Here is a 27,793-nt window from a genome sequence, read left to right as displayed (position 1 = left end):
GATTATTATTGCTGATGCATTATTGGTTAAGGAGCATTACAAAGTGGCAGCTGGTTGAGCTAATTTTACTACTTCATGTACTGTTACATAAGCTTAGAATGCTCATAATGTTCAAAATCTTCATCTGCAAAGTAACTATTATGATGTAGCTGTATCTGAAATGTAGTGGCAGACAAGTAGAACATCTCCCAAAAAGGATATTCTCCAGTATTGTACCTGTAGTGCCTCAAAACTGTGCTGAAGTACAGTACTTGACAAATGTACTTCCTCAAATGCTGAAGGGAGGCGAGAGCGTTTGATCACTACAGGGATGGTCTGTCGTTTGGCAGAGGTCAGGGTCAGGATAGGGAGATGTGGCTGCAAGGACACTGGATCCTGAGCCGATTAATTTTCTCACCCCCGGGGTATCGGTGGAAAGGCAGACAGGAGCTTTTCTCAGTGTGCTGTCAAGGTGAGGACATGGTGAACCATAGACACCCAGCTGCCGCCCCCAGCGTCGCACCGCACAGCACATTAGGTAATGAAGCTCTTGTGAAAAGCTAGGATACAGGTTTCGGGCGAGGTAAAGAGAATATAAAGGGCTTCAGTCTGTATGGAAACATTTTTTCCATCTGACATTCATCAGGTGATTGAAAAAAAACCTGAACGATTCTGTCGTCAGTAAGTGAAGACAATGTCTTACACCGAATCCAAAATTCAATACTAACCCGTAACCATAACTATACACTCTCAAACAATAGTTTCATCGGAGCTTTAATAAAGTGTAGCCAGTCTGACAGTAAAAACATCATTGATCTAAATAATGAGGCTTAAAAGGTTATATAACTGTGGCTAACAATAGGTTGCATTTATGCCTCAGTGAACGATAAATTCTTACAATCCACATGACAAAACTTGTCTGACAGCCACCATAAGAGATGTAAAAATAGTGCTCAAGACTTTGTCACATGGCAGTTTTCTATAAATTACTTTTACTTTTAATTGATTGCTCAAAGCCCGCAGAGATTAGCATTATAGCACTAAGAAACAATAACGTAGATATTAGCTAAGTGGTGGTGACAGATGTAAACAAGGATTTCAGGATAACCTAAGAGCCACAGTATGTTAAGGAAGTGAGTTTACACAGATAAATACATTTATCAAATGTGGAAATTAATTTTAAATATTAATTGTGATAATTAAGCTTTTGATGTGGCAAGTGTTTTTTTTTTTTAATATATATATAAAATGACCTAATCTGGGAGAATACAAATAAAATATGCCGTTCCTTTTAGGATGTAAGCCAAAATAAGAATTGTATTTCAGTATTAAGTATAATAAGTATTAATTATATTTGATGGAAAAAAACTGTGTAATTTCAGCTGATAATCATATCTAAACATGCATACCAACTATGTATTCATTACAAATATTTTTTCCTTGTCACGTGTCTTTCTATCATCATTCCAACACGTAGATAAGAACTAAAAGCAAATGTGGCTTTTATTAAATAGCAGAATAAGTAGGCAATAATAACACATGACAGGAAATGATTCAGGTGTTCTTATCAGGACACCATGAGTGCATTATCACACTTATACCATTGCCAAAAGCAAAAAAAAGGGAACGTTTGTTTAAATTTCATTATCGAGTTAAGAATTACAACTATGGTTTCTGCAGTTTACAGTAATTTTAGCATTAATGTAGACGAGCCAATCCAGACCAAGCCAATCAGACCCTGTTATTCCTTGGTTACCTAACTAACTAAACCCAGTGGATGGTTAATGCAAATGTAAGATAAGAGTGACGTTATTAAGGGTAGATAGGACCATCATTGTCTATTTCCTGGACGTAAAGTAGCACCAGCCACCCGGAGTGAGGCGGAGAGAAAGAGGGACGTTAAGTGCATCTGTAGGAGTCATTATGTAAAAGCATTAACGGTCTCCGTCATGGCTCCTGTGACTGTGATAGTGTAATCGGTGTTATGGCATGTCTTACTATGGTGTTGTTTACTTGAACAAATCCCTCTTAACAGTACCCAACCTGGCTGGTTATCAACTGTGGGTCTGGCAAACAAACTTGACGAGGGATTATTTTTCTATTTCCTATTGCTTCTTTACAAAAAAGTTTGTGAAAGATGTTATTTCCACACTGTCCAACAGTGAATCAACCACCAAACACAAGTCCACCAGCGCCACGCTAAAACAACAGCCAGCTGGGCCCGAGAACAAGAAGGCCTTTTCACAACTATTTCAGCCAGTGTGAGTACAGTAATATCATATTCCTAATCCCTGCTGACAAGAAATGAAGTTGCAAAAATGAAATGAACAGGAATGGCTCCGAAGCCTGAAATAGCTTCATCAGACAGGAGTCTCGGAGAATAATGTAATTGGGGTGCTTAGTGACACGCCGAGCAGGGAGGGGGAAAGTTCAGAGCTCTTCCGGGCTTCCACACAATATAAAGACACATTAGTGTGGGACAAAATGACTTGTCAAGATGGGAGGTAAAGTGACAGTATGGATCGGCGTTTTTGAAGAATCAAAATGACAGAGGGTTGTTCTCATTTATTAATTATAGGGCTGCTCCTTCTTAGTCGATTAGTCGACTAATCGGTCGTTTTGGTCTTAGTCGACTAAGATTTACTAAGTGGATTTTTTATGCTTTTTTCATTATAGCTGCGTATTGGCAAGAATCTGGCGATATGATACGTATCATGATACAGGGGTTACAATTCAATATATTGCGTTAAAGGAAGCATGCGATATATTGCAATTTTTAAAATCTAATCTTAGAAAAACTGCCATAGTATAAAGAACACACCGCCATATGTATAAAATCTGAGATTTTTCTTTTACTTATTTATCCAATCAGAACAGTGAGATCTGCATTTGCATTGATAACAGTCCCTTTAACATCCTCTAAACTATTAATAAAAAATCAATACAGTGTTTTGAGAATCGATACAGTATCATAAAGCATAATATCGCAATACTCAATATTTTCATATAAGAAACATATGAGCACATCTCAACACAAGATTTAAAGTGGTTTTATATGATTCTTTGTGGAGAAACTCAGTTTTAAATCAACTAATCAATTAGTCGACAAAATCCTACGAGTGTTAGTCGACTAAGAATTTCTTTAGTCGAGGACAGCCCTAATTAAATACTTCTAAAATAAAGTCATTAACCATCTTTAATAAGGTGTAATGAATGAGTGTGACATTAAGAAGAAGTTTTGTACATTTTGTAAAGTCACATCCAATGTATTAGGCTAATTCATCACTTTCAAAAACTCCCCAAATTAATCTTTACTTAAATTAGGAAAATACGCATATCACACGTTACTAACACAGCACATATTTCATCTGTATTTCCCTTTGTGTGTCAAAGCCCTTTAGATGATATTTCTTGATTATGATGGAGAGGGATCGAGCTGTCAGCAGCAATAAGTCAATAGAGCTCCTGTGCGGTGTCTGCCTTCGGCGAGCGTCATTGTAAAAGATGAAATGCCACAATCACTATCACCAGCAAGATTGTGAAAAGTTTATTCTTAGCGTCCTTCTGATTAATGCAAATTACACCTTGCTGCGTACAACTGGCGAGAGCGGAGAGGTCTCACTACTCTCATTTTTCTTCGCTTTCTCTGCTCAGCTGCTGTTTAAGACCTCAGTGTGACGCAGAGGTCTTTCTTCCATTTCCACATTAAGTCTGTATTTCAAACGTCCCGTAAAAGTCTGTTATTGTGATTGTTGTGCTGTAAAATAGCAGGATTAGAATAATTTTCTTAAATGTTTAGTGAATGGAGCCAATCAATGGTGTGTTGAATGTAGTTAGTTTAAACCAAATTTATGAAAATACAATACAGTAATTTAAAATTGACACATTCAAGCAATTTCAAGATGAAATACTTCCTGTAAGGCCTCTTTAACTGCTTATCATCTCCATTTTTGTCCAGCACATCATGTTTACAATGCCCTTAAATCTTTTAGTTGACCAACAGCCTCCCTCCCTTTTCTTGTCTCTCGCTCTCTTCTTCATTTCTAACCAGTTCTTATTGGTCTGAAAATAGTGAAAATGTGTTATACCTGTAGCCATGGAAGCGGCAGCAAATCCCACTTAGCCATCTCCCTGGGAGGCAAAACCCTCTCATTTAGACACACACACACACACATGCAAAGGATATGTGAGCTGCCACCTGTGATTATGGTGCCGTTACATAACAAGGTTTACAGTCTGGATGTGTGAACCTTGTGATCTACTGTTCTCCGGGCTTGCAGCATCGCGCCGTCAAAGCCTTGCATTATGCAGGGACGGGTACAGTACCTGTTGCCGACACAGACCGAGAGGCGCTTTAAAAGGACGCTTTGAGCTCCATTAGTTGACGTCCTCGGGCCAAACACAATAGCCTGGTGATGATCACACACAGGCTATTGCAAATCACCCCTCAGAAGTCTGAAATCAGAGGCTGCGCGAGAGAAAGAACGAGAGCACAGAGAGAGAAAGAGGAAGGGAAAAAAAAGAGAGAGGGTTCCTGCACTGATGAATCATTAGTGATAAAGCTGGGGCTGAGCCAGTATGGCTGTATTTAGAAACTTCTCACTCTTTCACCTCCTCCCCCCCTACTAATTGTCATCTCTTTTAGCATTTGACTGATGACTGGCTCTCTGAAAAGACGTGAGAAAAGGGAAGCAGGCACTCAGCTCGGAGGATAATATCACACTTTGAAGCTGTCAAGGGTAACGGTAATGTACTCAACGGTGGTGGCGATGCAGGAAAAAAGCTACAGTTTGCTCCTCAACAACAACCGGAGGCAAAAAAACAATGATCATTTTTCAGGGATACAGGCACAGTGACAACATCAAGACAATAGTTCTGTGTTAACACTGAAAAACAACTCTTCCATGGGAGTTAGCAGTGTTTTCCTAGAAGACTTTATATGTAGAACAGTGTTACCGAATATGATGAAATAACAGAGCTTACTAATAGAGTGATTGGCATACTTCAGTTTCAATTCGTCTGACACGGGAGTCCTGGTGTGGCGAGACTGCCATATTGTCAAACAACACATGTACACGAAGCACACACATACATCCTCGGGTCAAATGTTATTGATAAGTCTTTGGTGACAAGTGTGAAAGGCATCACTCTGCACTAAGACACAGCACCCAACAGCACACATAAGATCTTTCATTACGGCAGCCGACTATTAGGGATGCACCGATACCGATACCGGATCGGATATCGGGCCGATACTGACTATCATAGCTGGATCGGATATCGGTGACAACGGGGCCGATCTATTAAATTGAATTCTATGTTTATATACGATACACATTATATACTGGAATTTTAAGTTTTGACCAATTTGTTGCTGCATTAAATGAGTTTACACCTGAATTGTAATTCCCGTTAATTTTTATGATTTTTTTTGCCATGTTGTTGGTGTACGATTTATTATTTTAATAATAAATAACAATTCAGTAAATTTACGTTAACTATATATTTATTTGTTACACTTTTTTTTTACATAGTTAGGAAATCAATATTTAAGTCAAGCCCGATGTTGTCTAATACACAAAAGAATGATCCCAGTCTCTTCCACACAGTGAGGCATACAGCTTATTAATTAAACACTGGTATCAGATCGGTACTCAGTATCGGCGGATACCTCGCTATCGGGACTGAAAAAATCGGATTGGTGCATCTCAGCCAACTATTACAAGTCAAAAAGGTACACGAAGATTGTGCAACTATCAATATTCTCACCTGATGCTGCTAAGTCCCGGTGAATTTGCTTTATTGTTAACAAATAATTAATCAGCTCTTTTCTTTGGAGGTAAATGTGTGGGATAACGTGACTTCTCTCAGAGTAAAAGCGGAGCAGATGGGACTAAAAAAAGACAGCAAAGTCTGGGCTGTTCATTTTGTGTGGGAAGTCATTGTGAAAGCCTTTCATCCTCATAATGCTGCTTCCATTTACTTCTGATTAACATCTGATCCAGTACAATGGTGGATTGTCTGCTTGTGTTTTCTGAATGATACGTCTGTGCATCAAGTTGCTGTCAACTGGTAGTGCCATGATGTGGGAGGGAGGCAGAGAGCGAGAGAGAGGAGGGGAGGAGGCTGCAAATGGCAGCTTCTGTGACACCACTGGAGGGAGGGAGGGAGAGACAGAGAGGAGAGAGGGAGGGTGAGAGAGAGCGAAGAAATAGTCAGAGGGAGAGAGTGTGAGAGTGAGAAAGAGAGAGAGAGAGAGAGAGAGAGAGAGAAAGAGAACAGCAGTCCAACTAGATCAGATTGCAAAAGATTGATAGAGAGAGCTGTTCAGTTAATAAGCGGTGAGGGAGTATTGTCCAGTTTTATGGCAAATGTGAGGGACAGACTTCATGTTAGTAAAGATGAAGGATGAGCAGAAGACCAGCTGAAGAAATTACCTCAGAAGATGGAGATACAAAAACCTAAATTTTCACTGGGATAATCCTCGTTACCTGTTTTGCACATCTGAGCAAATAGTGGCTGGGCCCAACAAAGGTTTTCTGGTGTGATTCAGCCTGGTCCGAACTGCGTCTCATTCGTGCTCGCACCTGAAAAACCCAGAGAGCACAAGAGTTCAAGCAAGGATGAAGAAATTCAAAGGGGGTCTGTGCCTTGTGCTGAAGATGATGGAGTGGTTTTCTCCAGTTTTAGAGTGAACGCACAAAGAAGGAGCAGCTGCGGTGGCAGATGCAAAGAATGCCTCAGTTTGGTTAACAGGGACACTGGGAGAGAAGACACCACCTTTTTACGTCTACAGCCTGTGGGGAGGACAGGTAGAAATAAAAGGTAAGAGAAGGACAGATAACTTCACCTAAAAAACTCTCAATGATTGTCACATCAGTGTTTTGTCAGATGTCACTGGTTTTGTCGTGTTATAATGTTATACTCTCAAGCACATCCACAGTCGTCCAGTTGAAATACAAGTACTATGAATTCATAAATCATTTCATCGTCATCTATTGCAATGTATTTACAAACAAATTTCAATATGATGACTTTATTTAGTTAATCTTTTTGTCCTTAACTGGGAGAAAATGTATAAAACATTGCATCACTATTCATCTGATGTGACTGTAAACACCACAAAGTCATTTCTTTAGTAGCAAATAGCGTGTTACTGATCACAGTATATAGCTTTACTACAGCAGAAGCTTTTGTTTAGAATGTGGATAAACACAATATTCAAAATTATGTTGATTTCTCCACCCAACATGCAGGTTAAATCACCTTTATTCTTTAGATATTGGAACGGTCAACAAGGCCATGCCTGTCGATATCAGGCTTCCAGGTATTGACAGGCTTCCAGCTCCCAAAGGGTTAATACAAACAAACAAACCAAGTAAAACTGAAATGTAACTACAGACGAACCTTAAAAGTAATCAGTTCAATAAAAAATGATATCCTGAAGTTAACAGCCAATAAAGTTTGAGTCTAAAATAACATTGGATTCATCTCTACAGTGTCTCGATCCATATCAGAGCTTGTTTGCTAAGACAAGAGAGGAGAGCAGAGTGAGAGGATATAAATGCATTATATTGTGTGACAACAATACTGCTGAAATGATCAAATAATCAATTATTGAGTTCACAGAAAATTAATTGGTGAGAATGAACCGTCATTTTGTGATAGATTAATGATTAAAGTATTTTTAGTATTTTATTTTTGATTAATTAATTAATTGATTTTGTTTAAAAAACATTCAATAGACTATAATAATCATTAGTTTTAGGCCTGGACGATAGTGTAACCAGTAGAATCACAAATTCAATCAATGTAAACAAACACTAATTGTGTGTTATATCAGATAACTAACCATAATTTAGCACAATAATACTGGAGGACAAACATGAGCAAGTATTAATGTATAAATGTGTTGCTTCACTTTTCTATCAGTGTATAAAGAAATCACTGATGTGAGGCTACAAAAGAGACAGAGGATGAAGAGAACGAACGATTATGCAGCGTTGCCTGACAGTTCAATGACCTCATCCTGCTTTTCATCTCAGCTTAGTTCAGTTTGACTCACTTTTATTATATCCAAAAGGGATATTTAGCATGCAGTCGGGCACGCTGGAAACATAAAATATAACACATCCACCAACGAGGCACAAAATCATATCAAACACTTGGACGACAGCGTATGCATCTTCTTGTATGACTTTGTGTATAACACCTAGCAGTACTGTATTAAAAGCAATATATCGAAAGCTTGTGAGCTCTAACCAACAGGTGCCACTTAAAATTGGAAATTACAGAGTTCAGGTTTAATATGGGTGATTCAGCCTTTGTGCATGGGCACAAGTAATTAAAAAACTGCACGAATAAAGATCAAAAAAGCCCAGTGAGAAGCTCACATGTGGGAACGATCAATCAATGGGAACCAGGTGTTTGAACGGTGGAAAAGCTACAGGTGCAGCTAGCAAAAAAAACTACACATTTTGTTCTACTTGCATATGATATAGTGTGAGGTGACTCAGTTCTTTATGAACACCTCTCTCTACCACTTCTCTCAACAACCACCTGAGATGGCATCTCAGCACAGGGGGATGGCCTATATACTGAGTGTAACAGCCTGCAGGGTTGGTTACTGTCTGGTTCTAGTCTCTTTGTCTAGCAGTTGAGCAATGAACAGCCTTCGAAATGTGTCAAATATTGCATAATATTTGAACTAGGACTGTCAAAGTTAACGCCATAATAACGCATAATCGTTTTAACGCCACTAATTTCTTTAATGGATTAACCCAATAGATTTTCCAGAGGATGTAGCGAGCTTTTAAAGCTAGAATGAAGATACTGTTATCATATGAAACTAAAAAACCTCAGGAATCCATTGGTACCAACCATGTCAAACTAGCTTGTTGGCAAGGAAGTTAATTAACGCTCCGACTTGCCCTAAATTCTGATGACGAAAAACTGGCTTGGCCATTTTCAAAGGGGCCCCTTGACCTCTGACCTCAAGATATGTGTATGAAAATGGGTTCTATGGGTACCCACGAGTCTCCCCTTTACAGACATGCCCACTTTATGATAATCAAATGCAGTTTGGGACAAGTCATAGTCAAGTCAGCACACTGACACACTGACAGCTGTTGTTGCCTGTTGGGCTGCAGTTTGCCATGTTATGATTTGAGCATATTGTTTATGCTAAATGCAGTACCTGTGAGGGTTTCTGGACAATATTTGTCCTTGTTTTGTGTTGTTAATTGATTTCCAATAATAAATATATACATACATTTGCATAAAGCAAGCATATTTGCCCACTCCCATGTTGATAAGAGTATTAAATACTTGACAAATCTCCCTTTAAGGTACATTTTGAACAGATAAAAAATGGGCAATTAATTTGTTGTAATTAATGCGATTAATCACGATTAAATATTTTAATCGATTGACAGCCCTAATTTGAAAACAACAAAAAAAGACAGTGAGCTAGTTTGTATAACATCCTGTCAATCAGACAACATCTCTGCATGGTGAAGTGGTGTTACTTTCTATAGGAAAATACCTGAAGGTTACTTGAGACGAGATGAGTTCCGCGTGGTGAGCTATAGGAAAATACAATGACACCTGAGCCTCGCCTCTTCCTTCACAATGGCCTTGGGAGGTGGGCCCGGCGTCGTAGTGGTTGAGCTCAGTTTCCCGCATGCTTGTCTTGAGATGAAGTACCCTCTCCCACTACACCTCATTGTCCCTGCCGATCCCTTCCATTATTTTGCACATCCAATTATTCATTCTATTCATCTTAATCAGCTGCAAGCTTATCGCCCCCCTAAGTCTCTCTTTTCGACTCCTCAAGAACGCACACAGCGGACAAGGTCACAAAAAGGTTATTCATGAAATGATTGGCCGAGGTGGAAATCACTTTCCTCGTCCTGCCTTATGAATCAAACATGCATGTGTGCTGAACTCAAAGTGTTTTCAAATGCAAGACAACAATTAAAATACACTACTAATGACCTCCCTCTGAGCTTTCATGTAGCTTGTAGTACAAGATTTGCTTGATAGTGCGGTATTAAAGGCTTAATCTGTGATCTCAATACAAACAAAAAGGTTAACTCGTTTACGATTCAATATGTTGCGATATATTGTGATACTGTTATCAATGCAATATATTGCGATTTTTAAATCAAATTTTAGAAAACTGTCATAGTATAAAGACAACACCACCATATGCATAAAATGATTGCATAAAAAAGTTTACTTTTTTATGCAATCAGAACAGTGGAAGTATTGACTGATTTAAAAATTGTTCTTTTTTTTTTAATTTTCAAGCCTTTACTTATAGGCAAGTGGATAATCTAGAAAGGGGGAGAGAGAGGGGACGACATGCAGAAATGGCCACAGGTCGGATTCGAACGAAGGCCGCCACAGTTAGGACTCAGCCTTGTTATATAGGAACCCGCTCTACCAACTGAGCTGTTGGCGCACCCAGTATTGACTGATTTAATCTTTGAATGTAAACTATTGATTAAAAATCTATAGCATTTTTGAGATCCGATACAGTATCACAAAACTCAAATATTCAATATTTCCGATATTTTCTTACACCCCTACTCACCGCCAAAATTGGGAACTGCTATCAATTCCACACTGATTGACATGTCTCTCAATACAAGGACTAACACTAGACATCAACTAACACACCTTTAACAGCAGCAGTGAGCTCATACCGAGTTCATGTCTTTTGTTCGTTTCCGTGTTTAAAAAAAACTTAATTTGTGGGTAACAGCAGGTTTAAATCCTGTCTTGTAAATTTTGTGCATGGGGCTACCCTTTTGTTTAAATTTTTTTGCAATTACAGGTTCATTTACATTGATAAAACAGCATTAAATGTATAGTGAGTAGGATTAGGTGGCATCTAGTGGTACCCATCTGCTCACTCCTCTCTTTCCAAGACTGCAGTAACGTGAGCCGGTGAGAGCAAAACCGTGGTAACGCCGTTTGCCTCACTCAGAGGCCATCCTTACCATAATAACACTACTTTAGGAGCAACGGAAATCCGACGGCAGCTGGTGGTACCACGGTTTTGCAATCAGAGGCCCACGTTACCGCAGTTTCACAAGCGTGTCGGAGAACTAAGGTGGCCTTCATGTAACGTAAAAACGTGAAATGCTCTCTCTAGAGCTAGAGTTTGGTTTGTCCGTTCTGGGCTAGTGTAGAAACATGGCGAAGCAACATGGTGGACTCTGTGAAGAGGACCCGCTCCCTATGTAGATATGAAGGGCTCATTCTAAGCTAACGAAAACACAATGATTCTTATTTTCAGGTGATTACACACTAATGAAAACAGTTATGAACAATGCTGCTAATAGATCCCTGAAATGTTACACACTGTTCCTTTAAAGCAGCCGTATATTTACCAGAAAACGCTTATTTTTCATCTCTAGAACCAGCTTGTCAATTACATGTGAGTATGATCTACCTGTAATTAATATGGCCAAACTACAGATTGCAGATTTACCTTCTAATTCATTTAAATTAAGGCAATTAAGATTCATAGCTATTCAGCTGTCCCTAGCAGTTGTTTAATCTGATGTCAAACTTTTTGGCTTTTTGACTACCGTCAAATCCAAGTCAAAGAACTGGTGACAAAGATTAATCTTTAAGCACCATGTACACTCAAACCTTACTTGCACAACGTCTCAGAGGGGCAATCTGATTTAAAGAGCTTCCTGTGTGGCTACAGCAAAGGCTGTCTGCGTGGGTTGAGACTTTGAGGCACTTCTCTAATGACTCCAAGTACGCAGGGAGGGTTTTTACTTTCATTTGACCAATTCACTGGACACCAGACACTGTATACGACTACAGTATGATATAGAGACTGCGCACCATGACCTGCTCAGGTCATGCGTATAGTGTAGAGACCAAGAGGTATAACTTGAAATGCTGAGACGACGTTCGGGCTCAAGATTCATCTCAATTATGTAACACACAGTCAGTTTGGTTAAGATACTATACAGCCAAGCCCACCTGCCACTACACGGGTGAGCCAATGAGCACAAACATACCTAATTAAACTGTCAAAAATCAAGCACTAGATACAATTAGAAAGGATGAGACAATCTGGTTTGGTTGCCAGATTTACAGATTTGAGATGAGTGGTAAGATTACTATTTTTAGCAATAACAGCTGTGGTCTTTTGGGAATGTAGTGTGATATTGTCAAAAGGTAAAAAAAAGAGCCTTTGGAAGTATAAAAATAGAACATTTAGCTACAGTATGTTTTCCTGATATGTGTTTAACCCCCAAGGGACAGTTTTAAGATTGTGCATGAGGTAATCTGCCTCCAGATCAGGACAACTTCCACCTGAAAGAGTGCGAGTGAGGAGGGAATTAGTGTGTGAGTGTGTGGCAGACGGCAGGGCACCCGGGATTTGGGAACGCACATGAGTGAACCGTCGAGTCTTCAGGGCCCAAATCAGGCCAGCAGACACAGAACGGATGTGGCCAGGCGATAAAAGCTGTCTGCACCCAGAGGGGCCTCAGTCCGGACCCCATGGGCAAAAAAACCTCGACCCTGCGGCTCAACATCCAGCGCAGTGGCCAGGTTATCTGCCGACTGACCGAAAGACAGTCTTCTGTCAGCCGTACCGACATATTGCACATTCATTACATTCCAAACTAACATTTCGACACATACATTATGATGTAATCTTGTAATATTCATGTAAGCTAAAGTTCCAGTATGTAATTACAATACATATGTAATACAGGGCATTGCGCAGGGGAGAAATCTACTACCTACTTGTATGGAGCACCATGGGAAGGTGCCATAAATTTACCGCATGATTAATAATGCTGCAAATTGTACAGAATGGGGTCAAATAAATAGTCCTTCACTCTCCATCGCTGTATGCAGCATCTGGAGTGGCACACAAAAAAGTCCCTTAGGAGTGTGTTTAAATACACACAGACACACACACACACACACACACACACACACAACCCTGTCTACTCCACTAACAAAGTATTGTACTGAAAGGACAATGGCAACTTTAGACCGCAGAAGAAGAAGAGCACAGATTGTCTGTTGGATGTGTGATGACTGCATGGCATGCTGCTGATAAACTATAAATACAACCAAGACGTGCTGAAAACTAACATGTGATAGACTTCTCTTTCACTGGCAGGCCTAAAATATGACAGCTCTCCTCATTTTATAAAACACCTATACGAGTATAGTGACTGGCGCGATGGTCAATTTTTTTTCATGACAGAATGATAAACATCTGGTAGGTGATGACTTAGTTTGTCGCCGCTGCCAACCGTCTTTATAATTTGAAAGAGAAAAGCACAGGAAACGCCATGTGACAGAAGTGGATTCTGATGTGAGGCCGGCTCTTCACTTACACAGCCGACATCAAAAGACATGAGGACCCTTCAGTGGGGGCCAATTGGATTTTGAGTCGTGATGTTTAAAGAGAGCAAGATGGCGAGGAGAAGGAGCGTGATTTAACTGAAGCAACCGGTATTATGGATACTGACACTGTAAACCTTGTACTGGGAAGTGGGATAGGAAAAAGTTTCTCATAAAGCATAACAATGTTGAACATACTGTAAAACATACTACTTACTACTACTGTAAGTAACATAATCCCTATTGTTTCCTATTATATTCGTTATCAGAGCCTGCGAGAGGACAAACTTATCTGTGAGGAGTGGAAGTAACAAAAGTTAACTGATAGAAAAAAAGGAGGTAATCAAAAGGCATGTGAATTGAAAAATGGAGTCGTAAAAATGGATGTGCAATGAAAAATGGAGTGATAAATTATCAAGTGATTTGATGAATTTATAGTCATTTGACTGAAACAGTCGTGATGTGATGAAAACAGAGCCATGTTTCATAATTTTCACCTTACATTCATCATTCATCATTCACAACACAAAATTATTGGCATTTATCATTTAAGGAAAGTGTCCTCAAGTGTGGAAGTAACAAAAAATAATTGAAGAAAAGGGAAGTGTTGAAAGTGCGTATGAATTAATAATGTATGTGTGTGTGAGTGATAAATTGACAATCGATTTGATAAACTTGATTGACATTTTATTTGAAACAGTGGTTGATGGTTCGCTGAGTGGGCGTGTCTTTTTTTTGTTGCTGTGCTGTAAACGATAATGTCAGTTGGGTGTTGTGAATAATGAGTGGTCGTTAATGGTCGCATGTTAATCAAGTTTATCAAGTTTATCAAATCAATTGACAATCTATTGCTTTATTTTTCAATTAAAATACCTTTTAATTGCTACAATTAATAATTCATAATCACTTTCATCACTTCCCTTTTCTTCAATTATTTTTTGTTACTTCCACCCTTGAGGCCAGAAGCTTGTCTCCGGTAGACTGACTGCTAATGCATTAGTTAGAGCTAGGGTCGGTAATGTTGAGAAACTACCAAGAGTACGCTAGATTTTTTAAATTATCCAACCGAAAACCCAGCCCAGTGTTACCAACTCTTTTCTAATGAAAGTAGCTAGCAGCACTGGCTCCAAAAGTCCCTAAATCTAGAGAGAAAAAGCGCCAAGTCGGCATTACTGACAGCCCGTCCCTTCTGGCATCCCTCCAAAGCCACTCCCCCAAAATTATCATTATGAACGTGATAATGAATGTAAACAACGAACATGGCTATTGTTAGTACTCACAGCTGTCAAGCTACATGTAGCAGCTTGAGTGCACGCAGGCAGGCAGACAGGTAGGTAGACAGGCAGGTAAGCCGTCCAATCATTACATGCGGCCCGAATGAAATGATTGGACGGGCTTATTACAGTCCTGCGACGGCCACAGATACTGGATTTCTTTCTTTTTTTGTCAGAGCATTTGAGTTATTGATTGATGAGAATTTCAACAAATATAACAACAAAAAAAATTCTAAGAACACTACCAATCCTAGCTTTAATGTGAAACCTTGTAATAGACAAACAAATGTCACATTAAATACATGGTATAATAATCAGTCATATATCAAAAATCTAAATCATGTTAATCTGATACAGGTCTATTTAGAATATCAAACAAAAAAATGTTATTCAAATAAGAAGAACACGTAAAAAACTGTAAGTGATGATGGTGAATTGGTCAGTTGGGCTCCCACAGCCTCATTCAGTGAAATGATCTATTAATATCAGTGGCCTTCTTTTTGGGCCAGTAGCAAAATTATTTGAGTATTATGTATGTTTTACAATGTTTTGCCATTCAGTCACTAAAAGCTTTCATGTTGTTTCCTACACAGGTATGGTGTGATTCGTGTCACAGAAAGACGCTCACATTGTTCTCCTCTCCTGACATTCTCTGCAGGGATTGGATTAAAGCACGAGGCTCCCACCCAGCTCCCTGTCTATGACTATCACTAAAATGCAGCTTAGCCAGTGATCACGCTGCGAGGGGCCTCGATCACTCCGGGCCTGTCCTCCTGCACAGACCCTGCAGCTGGAGGCGCCGCAAGGAGCATGAGCGTGGGAAGGCTCAACCGCTACAGCATTGTGTCATCAGAGGAAGAGGGCCTCCGCCTCACTACCATGCATGGTATGAACGGCTTTGGCAATGGCAAGATCCACACACGCCGCAAGTGCCGCAACCGCTTTGTCAAAAAGAATGGCCAGTGCAACGTGCAGTTTGCCAACATGGAAGATAAGTCGCAGCGCTACATGGCCGACATCTTCACCACGTGCGTCGATATTCGCTGGCGATGGATGCTGTTAGTCTTCACTCTAGTGTTTGTTGTCTCCTGGCTGGCCTTCGGCTTAGCCTTTTGGGTCATTGCCTTGCTGCATGGAGATCTGGATAACCCCGCCGGAGATGACAACTTCACTCCATGCGTCCTTCAGGTCAATGGATTTGTGGCTGCCTTTCTATTCTCCATTGAAACACAGTCTACCATAGGTTACGGCTACCGCTGTGTGACTGAAGAGTGCCCTATTGCTGTCTTCATGGTGGTCTTCCAGTCCATAGTGGGCTGCATCATTGACTGCTTTATGATCGGCGCCATCATGGCCAAGATGGCGAGGCCTAAGAAGCGAGCACAAACACTGTTGTTTAGCCACAATGCTGTCATTGCCATGCGGGATGGAAAGCTGTGTCTCATGTGGAGGGTAGGGAACCTTCGCAAGAGCCACATTGTAGAGGCCCATGTTAGGGCGCAGCTCATCAAACCTCGGATCACTGATGAGGGGGAATATATTCCACTAGACCAGATAGACATTGACGTAGGCTTTGATAAAGGCCTGGACAGGATTTTCTTGGTTTCACCCATCACTATTCTCCATGAGATAGATGAGGAGAGCCCCCTATTTGGGATCAGCAAACAGGACTTGGAGACGGCGGACTTTGAGATTGTCGTGATCTTGGAGGGGATGGTTGAAGCGACCGCCATGACCACACAGGCTCGCAGCTCTTACTTGTCCACTGAGGTCCTTTGGGGTCACCGTTTCGAGCCAGTCTTGTTCGAGGAGAAGAACGTGTACAAGGTGGATTACTCTCACTTTCACAAAACCTACGAGGTGCCGTCCACCCCCCGCTGCAGTGCCAAGGAAATGGTGGAGAACAAGTTCTTAGTACCCAGCTCTAACTCCTTCTGCTATGAAAATGAGCTGGCCTTCCTAAGCCGCGAGGAGGAGGAGGAGGATGTAGGTGGTGGTAGCAGGGCACTGGCGAGCCTCAGTCCAGACCGGAACAGCCGACACGAGTTTGAACGCTTACAGGCCACCAGGGCGCTGGATCAAAGGTCATATCGTAGAGAGTCGGAAATATGACCTCTACCCATTGACCCTGGGTCAACTTTCAATAACTTTATCCAAGGGTAAAAATGCAGAACAATGCAAAGTGCCATAGGAAAAGCTGACTACTGTGAAAGATTGGAAAAGAAATAAGACAGCAGTAAAAGGGACTTAACTGGAAGGAATGGGGAAAAAGCAGCTTAGAAAATTGTGGTAAGGAATGTCTACAATCAAGGAAAAGGCTAGGGAAAGACCTTCTTCCTGAATGGAAACTTGAATCTTTTTTCACATGGTCATTTTGAGTTCAGAGTGTTCAATGATAGTGCATACTATTATGACAGAACCGTATAATCAAATCTTAGGTGTAAATACATTGCTTAGGTAAGTTATGTTTTGTGTGCAGTATCAGTTTCCAAAAACACCTCTGAAAAAAAATAGAATTTGCTATTTCAACTTGTTCTTGGGCACAAATAATAGTGTTACAAGGCTTCTCTTAAGCTTTCCTCGCATTGCTGCAATTTGCTGGACCTGCGTTCAGTGACACATTGAAAATGCGTGCACTGCAGCATTCAGATGCAATGAGCCGTGATAAACCATCTGACCGTGAGCCACTGAGAACAACATAATACACACCTTCATTCTAGTATTGGTGTGATCCCAAAAATGTAGGCAGAGTATGCTAAATTGATTGCACTATGAGGAACATAAAGGAATATGTGGAACAGAAATGAAATTGTATAGAGAAACCCTCTATTTCTAATCTCTTATATTTTAACCTTATCTTAAAAACAAACATCTTACAAGCCACCAACTTCATGATTTGGCTGCACTGGCCTACCCATATCAGGTCATGTACAAATATTGATAAGTAGTCGGGTAAAACTAAACTAAAGCACAAATGGTGGAGAGCTATCTAAAAAACAAAAAACATTTTGTAGTTTCACAAAATTTCCTTTTTTTGCAAATTACAGGTTGCAATATCCAAGTTTGTATTAATGAAATTAATAACTGAATGGCAGCAACCCCACAAAGAAATGCACCTTAAAGTGTACCTACTTTCACAACTTGGAAAATCTAATAAACTAAGTATAGCATCTTTATGCTGGTAGTCTTTAACAAGTTTTCTTCCATTCCATATGAAAATTCAGACCATAACAAACATAAATTGATCACACTTAATATTGTTGTCCTATTTAAAAAATAATCTATGCATATTGTTAAAAGTATCAGGGGACAGGAATCCTAATGAGTTCTGTGTGAGATGAAATTATGTTAAAACATTGCTTTAATCAATTCCTAATGTTTAGTATGAAATTAAAAAAAATGCATAAACTCAATTTCTAAGAGTAGCTGTAATGTTTGTCCAATCTATTTGACAACAGTTACATTAAATTGACAGACAAAATTTCACATATCGCTAAAACCTTTAAAATATACGCAGGAAATAATGGAAGAATGAGAATAATTTCTAACCACCCAACAAGCATCCATTCTAAATGCTAAACGAACAGGCATAAGGGCAAATGTGTCTACAACACTTTGCGTTATACTAATAAGGTTAGATTAGTCTAAACGTGTTAGCCAGCTTACATTAGCTGGCCCTACATTTCTATTCATTTTACATCAACAGTGGGTAAATTTAACTGCTCTTTATAATGTTAATAACAGAGTTAATCTCTGTTTCAAACTTTACCTGGGTTATAGACTAATGATAAAATAATATTTAATTTATTTACTGACAAATGTATCCTTTAACAGATTAAAGTCTGGCTAAAAACCTACTATCACTGTCATTGCTGTCCAAACAGATATACATGAGCAACAGTGAAATAAAGGAAAATATTCCTTCTTCACTCCTCATATTGATTCCTCTGGCATTTACAAAAATCACATACTGTAGACAGCTAAATGCATTTTAGCAATATGCCAATACGATGAGTTAAGACACTGGACCAAGGTCTCTGAATGGAAGCAATAAAAACTGAAGCACACCTTTCTGAATTAATTTTACAAGCATATTCTTAATGGTTCTCGTGTAATACACTGAACATGCATATTTATAACTCTTGATTCACAGATAATAAGTGAAAGGCATGGTGTGAGGAGAATGACCTTGCAGTCTTTGGTTTTTATTGTACTTGTATGCATATGATTTCTCAGACTTGATACCAAAGTAATGAGTGTAGCTCAGACTTAAGGTTTGAAGCATAAACTGTATATAAAGATGGACGACATGACAGCTCCCTAAACGTGAAGCCAAAACATCTCATCGCCCCCTGGTGGCTGGCTGCAGTATAGGTCATAAAGCTCGCTTCCTCCATGTTAGCGGATGGGACGTGGGCCAAAATAAAAAGTCAAAGTAGTTCAAGGTAGTTCATATCACGCTGGTGTATGTTCAAGTGTTCATTTTTCTGTATTTTTCTTTTAATTAGTTATTAGATGCTATAAAAAGGGGGGTGAGACATCATGATTGTGAGAGCTGTGATTGACAGCTGCTCTGAGTGAAGTAGTCACAGACGGAGTCTCAGGATTTGTACGATAGAGGAGATGTAACTTTAACTTTCCATAACCGTTACAAGTCTGCGTTATAGAACATGTGTCAATTAGAACATAAATGTAGTTATATTATGGTTAGTTGTTGTGTCTTTCTAGCCAAACAGCTATCATGGTGCTAACGTAGCAGCTAGATGGTTCACGCTAACCAGCTGCAGCCATGCTCGGCTCGTGATTGGCTCGGGTGGGTGGATGGGCGGGACCTCCGATACCACGGCTCCATCTCCCTCATCAATACTGCACAGACTCTGGCTCCAAATTACATCAAAATCTCCAAATGGCAGCCTCCGTTTCCGGGATATTTTGGCTTCAATGGGAGGAAGTGGAAGCGTGTCATCCATCTATATATGCAGTCTATGGGCTTGAAGTGATTGTTCCCAAGGTAATCTTCCAAAAAATAGTTTAGACTGATCTTGGATAGTCGTATTCCAAAAAAGGTGTTTGAGTCTCCAGTCTGCAAATGGTCTCTTTACAGATTGAATTCATTCCTAAAAAAAAAAAAATGCCATTAATTAAAGCAAATCCCTGTTCGATTAAAAGTTCAAACCAAATCAACTAAATATTTAAAGTTGTAGTTATAGATTCAATCATCATGCTATCACTATATACAGTAGTTTAAGAGACACAATTATAATGCATGACAACTTTTTTTCTTCGGCATGGATTATAGCATATTACAAAATGATCCCTTATTCTAGATGCCTAGTGAGAATTTATCATTCAAACCTCAACATGTTTATGTTGTGTCACAAAATACTGTTTATCAAGTCCAGTTTATCTATTACCTCACTAAAACGTGGATGTCATGTCCCTATGGAACAATTTTAGTTCACTTTCACACATAAAAGATGTCTTTAGAAGGGAACATATATATTGTGAAACACTACAACATGAACACACAGAGGAGAACCATAAAATGGTCGTTATGTTGATCACAATGACTAATATTTTCCTAATAGAAATTTAACTCTGTATTCTTGATTCTATGATCTTTCTTGGTTATATGTTGCTTTTATAGAAAATTGTGGGATGTAGTAAAATATAAAGAGCATTTTTGGCTAATAAGTGAAGCGTTCTTTACCCAACCCTAAACATTTATTATGCTCATTGCCTTCTGGGAAGGTTCTATACACTGATGATGTGTGAAGCCTCTGCACCTACTCGGTGGTGAACATAAGGTGAAGCATTTCTACTGAATACTTTTTTCGGAGATTGTTTTAGCTTTCATGTTGCCCACCTGAGCCCTTAAAAAAAGAAACACACACACTTGTTTTAGCTAAATATAAAGATTTATAGTGTAAAAAGCATAGCGACATAAAAAGTATAATAGGGAGCAGCCAGGCTGAACAAACCTGCTTATTTTTATACAAAGTTCTTTTTGATAGAATACAGCAATCGATATTTATCTGTTTTTATCAGAGTACTACAATGAAATCACTATTTGAGAGGCAAAAATATGATTCTTGTCTCACTTTTCAATGATTTAATTTCTCTTGTTTCATTTCAGCACAGATGCTCATGATTAAACAGGTATTTTTCTCTTAAAGGGATGATTGGGAAAATCTTTGACCTCTGTAGAAGTCTTCCTATGTCCAGCAAAATGTCTACTGGGCTTTTGATTTTAATTCAAAGTCATTTAAATTATTCAATTAAAAACTAACTGTGAAAAAAAAAAAGTTGTTTTTATCTTTTTTTTGTTGAAAGTGGTCCACCGGCCTCGGGCTGTATTGAAATGTAAAATGCAAGACACCCTCAAGCTTGAGTGATGAATGGATGACGTGGTGGCTGAGGGAATACATCACCATGAGGGGGGGTTTAAGATGGGAGATCAAGAATGAAGTCACCGCAGTCAGATGACTTCCTGGTCTTGGGCCAATTATTCGAGAAGGCTCATCAATTAATCACTGTGACACACAAACAACCAGCGGCCAGGGGCCTTTTGGCCCCGCCGAACTGGGCAAGAGGCCTGCAGCTGACATTGTCAGATCAATGGGGCAACAACACATGAGAGATCATTATTACTCTACTACATCAGAACGGAGGATAGCTGAATGTTTTTAAGCCTTCAATTTCACTATGGGCCTTTTCTCTGAAGACATTTCGACATGTCACAGCAGGAAAAACTTAGATGTAAAGAATGAAACTAATGATGACTGAATTCCATTCAGTTTCAGGGTCCTGGTATCGTGCATGCTGGCTCACTCTCACATCACACTTGAATAGCACTGAGCTATCGTTAACGTTATTAGTAACACCTGTGTATTTCCTTCTATGACAAGTGAAAATGTCTTCTGTGAAAAAAGCCTATTGCATAGTAACTGCACATTTAGGTTTTCTTGTAAGTTACAGTAAAAGTCTTACACTGTTCAGCAGAGCCGAACCAATACTCTTTAGGCTGATAGCGACAATGATATTTGGAAGTAAAAAAAATCTGACTGATATATCAGCCAATATTCGATTTCCAACGTAAACACATGACTGAAACAGAGATTTTTGATAAGGGTTGTTTGGTTATTAAAGAATTGTGATCAAGAAATGTACTAACTGGGAAATTTTTGCATTTGAAAATCAACTTGTTAATTCTCTCTGGTTAACAAACTACATAATGGCGCCACTGTTTCTAAATTACCGCAAGCATATCTTTGGCATTTCTGTACTGTAATTTTCTTGTTACTCAAAGGCCAACATATACAAGGATACCAATCTGTGATAAGCTAATATGGGCCTATAGAATTGCCCCAACGGCCATCTGTACTGTTCAATGATTTGGTTTTCAAGTATAATATAATATGGGATTAGAATAATGTTTTTATAATGTTTTGCAAGCATACGGTATACAGTTTAAAATTAAAGGGTATTTGTTACATAAACTTTGATAGATAGATAGATAGATAGATAGATAGATAGATAGATAGATAGATAGATAGATAGATAGATAGATAGATAGATAGATAGATAGATAGATAGACAGATAGATAGATAGATATTTCTTGATCCTAAATTGGGAAATTATTGTCTTAGAGCAGCAGGTTATCCAGGCAATTTTTTTTTAACTTAATTAGATTCGTCATATACATACAGGTACATACATATAATTTGACCTCGGCATTTAAATAAAATGTACATAATGTACATGTAATGTCATGTAGATGTAAAGCTGTCATTGACCAAAGAAGTTCTTAGTTGACTAACAATCATAAGATTTTGTTGACTAATCGATTAGTTGATTTAATCTACAGATCTGTGAAAGTTTCTCCACAAAGAATAACACAAAAGCACCACTTTAAGTCTTGTTTACCAGAGATGTGCTCATAAGTTTCTTGGAAATAAGTCATTCAGCATGAAAAAGCCTGCTTGGTTAACCACACTCACCCACAAATGGAAGGATTTCATTGATATTTTTGTGAAGGATGACCCATTGCAATAACGATAACAATCAATATAAAGTAACACTTTGACGTGAAACATATACATGACATCTGCATGAAAGATCTATGACCAAATGTATGGCATTTCTGTAACAGGGGCCCTCTTAGATTAAAGAGTTGAAAGAGTTATGCAAGTACCCAAGCCTGCAAGTACAATGTCGTCATCAGCACTGCGGAGCACATTTTTGACCGGTGATGAATAATCCTGAACTCTTTGCACGAGATCTGTGGCCATCAGTTCTTTCTAAATAATTCAGGTTGGGGTGATTAAATCACCCACACTGAGCGACAGATGTGGGATTAACATGCTGGCCACTGGTTGTGCTGAGCTCAGGCGTCGGGTCTCGGCACCAACTGACACTGGGATCACAGAGGCCATGCTCGAAGCATTTGCCAAGTTTGATTATGTAACATGGCCTGGGCAGTGTATGTTGGGCTTTGTGTGGCTTGGTGTGTCACACACACATAAAGTAGAAGTGAAGCTTTCGGGATTAGTGGTGGGCAGTGTTAATGAGCGCCTAATGCATGGCAGCATTATAGATCTTTCATCAGTGTCACACGGATTGTGGAACAGAGAATATGACTTTACTGTGAAAGTGATCCGTCTTTTGATAGCTGTGATGTCACACTGGTGTACGTGTCGTAGCAGGATTAGAGGCCAAGAGGTCCTGGACAATTAAGGGCATGTCGGGACTAAATGCCATGTAAGTGAGATGGTTGCTATGTAATCCCAAAGACATTGCCATTCAGATGGGATGGGGAGCCTATGGGGATGGGTAGACTATGACTTCAGTTACTTAAAGGGACTGTTTGTAACTTTCAGAAATGCTTGTTAACAGCGACACCTGTGGCCGTTAAGTCAACGAAAGTCAGCGTCGGGCTTGCGCTTGTGCTCTTTCTACATAGACATGAACGAGCATCGCTCAAAACAGTGAGGCGACACACGTCAGCTAAAACCACAATATCACTCTATATTTCAGCTGCTTGGCAGTAATGTTAGCTGACCAGACAAAGGTCTCTCCATGAATCACTGCTGATCCTAGTGTTGGCTTTTCCTGCTTCAGCCTCCGGGGCTGAAGCAGCGGGGCTGAAGCAGGAAAAGAAACGTTACCGTCTCCGACCACAGTCGGAGTGAACAGGGGAGACACCGGCACCCGGTCGGAGACGATAACGTTTCTTGCTGCGGAGCCCTGTCCCTTCACAAGACACGGAAAACCTCTGTTGGTCTGGAGGAGCTGCAGCAGTTATTTCTGCATAAACGTCCACTGTACATTCACTAGATATTCTCAGAGCTACGAAGTCTTTTGCAGTGTGTAGTGTGCAGCCAGAAGAGCGGTCTGAACAGCGTAGCCACACGCGAGCAATCATATGCGAGAGCGCGCATGGGAAACCGACCCAGTAGATTTATACGTGTAAAGAGTTACAAACAGTCCCTTTGAAGGGACTCAATATAACAATCGGAAATTGCTTGTTAACAGTGACACCTGTGGCCGTTAAGTCAACGGCAGTCAGTTGCTCAAGCTCACGCTCGCACTACATAGACACGAACGAGCATCGATCAAAACAGTGAGGCGACACACACGAGACTGAACGTGATTGACGGGCATCATGTTGATTAATGTTAGCAACATTAGCCAGCTAAAACCACAATACCACTGTATACTGTAATGTTAGCTTACCAAACGAAGGTCTCTCCATGAATTGAAGGCCTGGCCGATGTTGATCCTAGTGTTAACTTTTCCTGCTTCAGCCTCCCGACCGTGGTCAGAAAGCACGGGGGAGTCACCGTAGTTTTGGTCGGAGACGATGACGGTACTCGCTCTGGTGCCCCGTCACGTCACTAAGCAGCAGGGAAACAAGACACGGGAAACCTCTTTTAGTTTTGAGGAGCTACAGCATTTATTTCTGCACAAACTGTTACTTCCACTGAACATTCACTTGATATTATCAAAGCTAAACTAACTATCTCCTGCTCCGCTGCTCACTCGTGCACACACACTCCCACAACACTAGTTTTCCTCTGACGTCGGTCACATTCCTGTTTTGCAAGACGGGCTTCAATAGATATAACTTTGTAATTTTTGTGAGTTTGTGTGGTTGTCTGGTGCAGGCTGGTCGTTTATTCGCATTAACGGACTCCATTTCTAACCAAACGTTAGCTATCGTTAGCTCTCCCTGTAGCTGCGGACACGCGAGCAAACATGACATCACATCCAAAGGGACGACCCGAGTCTTTCACATAAAAAGCAGTCTACAGGCTGATAGAGGAAACACAGAAAGTCGTGAAAGGTCTAATTTTTTAGGTTTCAGGTTACAACCTGTTCCCTCATTTGCAATAAAAAATACGTGTAAAAAATTACAAACAGTTCCTTTAAGTAATTCTCAGCAGGTAGAATCCCATGGCATTCTCGTGCTAACTACTTTTGGGCATGTATCCATGTCAGGGCTCTAAGGTGCAAAGCTGTTATATAGTATAGCTGTTTTTGTTGCTAGATTTTGCCCAACAAGGTAAGCAAATTACCTTTTTTATATACTTTATATTGGCTATTTCTACTTATCCCTCAGAAAGAAAATGCTACAATTACAATAATGGTTTATTAGCAGTTGTCTGTATCCCAGAGCTATGAGTGCCACGGGTGCACCAGCCTCTCCCTTCACACTCACGGCTCCAGCAAATAAAACATATTAATTACCATATGGAGGCTGTTGCCACGTAACCTGCTGGCCAGAAGAAAAAAAAGAAAGAAAGCGTGAAGCTGGGGAACCAAGCAGACATAACCTCATTAGACCAATGCACCAATGCTTAATCCTAGATAGATAGATAGATAGATAGATAGATAGATAGATGGAGAGATAGATAGATAGATAGAAGGTCGAGATGATTTTTTCCCCCTACGTCATCATGATATTTTGTCTAAATTACGCAACAGCAAGTTGACACCCAGGATCCCTTGGGATTGTCCCTTCTGTGACTCCCAGGGAACAGTTGACAAAGCCAGCTGGGGCCTGGACACACACACATTTTGCTCACATGATATAAAACAAAAAAGCGTTACACCTACAGAAGCCTTCCTCTGGAGCCAGTTAAAGGATGTGAAAGGATGCAAGGAAGGAGCCTCGCCAGGCAGGCTGTCTGCCAGCGAGCCAGCCCATATAGACTAGTTATAATTAATGCTGGAACAAGCTCCCTGTAGCCTGGACTCTTGATGACAGTAAAATGAGGGGAAATCGTGTTGAAGGGGCTATATAAAGCTCTTCAGTGTCAAGCCGCATGTGGCTCTGTGGCCAACACTTTCACCGCTAAAAGTACTCCCTGTTAGTTCCTGTGATAGTATCACTCAATCAAAGATACGTACTGGACGCCTGAGGTTATTATAACTACGTCTTTTCTGCATTGACAATATTATCTACTACAAAGGAATTCATATACATGAATATATAAGCTTGTCCTATGGTGGGTAATATAGTACAAACCTATCTAATTAAATTTAAATCAAATTTAATGTTGTTCTATCTTTTATACCGTAAGTGCAGTAATCAAATGAACACCATCGTTATATTTATATGTGTATTACTAGAGCAGATGTTAAAAGGAAGTCAAGACTTGTGCAAAGATTGTAAGTACGATAGCATTAATAAGTCCGAAATGAACATATGAAGTGGAAAAATACATGGTACTATATTAGGAGATCAATGATCGGTACATACTGAGGTATAAATGAAGTTATTCTATAAAGAGATACAGACAATGTGTTGTTCTAAACACATCACAAGTGTCTCAAGTGTGATGGGAATCTATCCAATGCCTGAGACATGTTTTGTAGTCTGTTGCCCAAATGGAAGAGACACAACAGCCCCGTCCTACTGCCCACGCTTGTCGTCTTGTGCGACGATAAGCCAAGAGCCCACTGGTGTTGTCCATTAGCTGTCGGCAGTGCCCAAGTACACATCAAAAGTACACAGCAAATGTACAGAACTTCATGCTATTTTTGAGGAAGCTGAATTGCAATATATTTATAGCACACAATCAGAAGAAAGTTACTAGTTTTGATGAAAAATGGTCGAAAGATTTATTGTTAAAACCAAAATTACGAACATGTATTCAAATCAAGCACAATTGTGTGGTACTGAATCTTATGTTATAGCAAACTTATCAAGGAGTCAAAGGTCTTTAGTTGCACAGTTAAGAACAGGAATCTTTCCTCTGGCCCTTGAAGTCGATAGATTTAAAAAACATCCAGGAAGACAACGGGTTGTGCGAAGTATGTGAGTTGGGAGAAGTTGAAAATTAATCACATTTTCTTTTGTATTTTTCATACTATGATGAGTTAAGAACTTCTATTTTAAACTGTCTGTTCAAAATTCAGAAATGTTTTGGTGCTCGGATGATGACAAAATAGAAAAGGCTATTTAATTTGAATGCTTATTGGTTGGTTACTTTTGTTTCTCAAGCTTTGAAAAAACGTCAGGATGGTTTATTTGTTTAGTATTATTTGTAATTTATACTGCCACTCTGGTTTCTGCCTTTGTCTGTTCTTTATTTTCTAAATAATGGTGTCTTGTAAGCCTATTTGGGCTAGGCATATTATTTATGCAAGACACAGTAATAATCAAATCAAATCAAATCAAATCATGCACAGGATTTTTAAAAACGCAGAGGGGGACATCATTCTATCACTTAGTCACGTACATATGGCTTTTTTTAGAGAAGACATTTCGACATGTCACAGTAGGAAAAGCGATTGACAGTGCTAACAACACATCAGATGACGACTCAATTTTGAGAGAAGCTCACTTCTGAGATAATTGCCAAAGTACTATCTAAGTACCCAGCTAGAAAAATACTAGATTCAAACTGTTAAAGGCCCCAGCACACCCACACAGGTGTTTTCACTTGGCTAATTAGATCTCTGCGATGTCAATCAAGAACGTCTGAGCACACTCACAGTCTTGAAATAAAAAAAACACCTGTGTGGGTGAACACGTGTTGTATAGTTCTTGAAGAATTGGTTTCATACTTTGACAGATTATGTATGTCCAACGCGTAACATGTGACAACGTCCTCCCTTTGACGTGGCTGCCATTTGG

The 27,793-nt window shown here is 39.7% G+C and overlaps 1 protein-coding gene across 2 annotated transcripts; it reads left to right on the top strand.

Moving 5' to 3' along the window:
• The first annotated feature begins 6,194 nt into the window (after positions 1-6,194).
• kcnj12a (potassium inwardly rectifying channel subfamily J member 12a) lies at positions 6,195-21,902 on the top strand. Of its 2 annotated transcripts, none has more exons than XM_074620335.1 (2): positions 6,195-6,804; positions 15,307-21,902. In XM_074620335.1, exon 2 carries the CDS (start codon positions 15,459-15,461, stop codon positions 16,758-16,760), a length of 1,302 nt encoding a protein of 433 aa, XP_074476436.1. In that variant the 5' UTR covers positions 6,195-6,804; positions 15,307-15,458; the 3' UTR covers positions 16,761-21,902. The 2 variants fall into 2 exon arrangements, with proteins under 2 accessions (XP_074476436.1, XP_074476435.1); XM_074620334.1 differs by having other exon boundaries at positions 15,242-21,902.
• Positions 21,903-27,793: the final 5,891 nt, after the last annotated feature.

Source organism: Sebastes fasciatus, chromosome 20, assembly GCF_043250625.1.
Source record: "Sebastes fasciatus isolate fSebFas1 chromosome 20, fSebFas1.pri, whole genome shotgun sequence".
Classification (NCBI taxonomy): domain Eukaryota; kingdom Metazoa; phylum Chordata; class Actinopteri; order Perciformes; family Sebastidae; genus Sebastes; species Sebastes fasciatus.
Note: the sequence above shows the minus strand (reverse complement) of the source record. Positions and strands in the feature narration are given on the sequence as shown.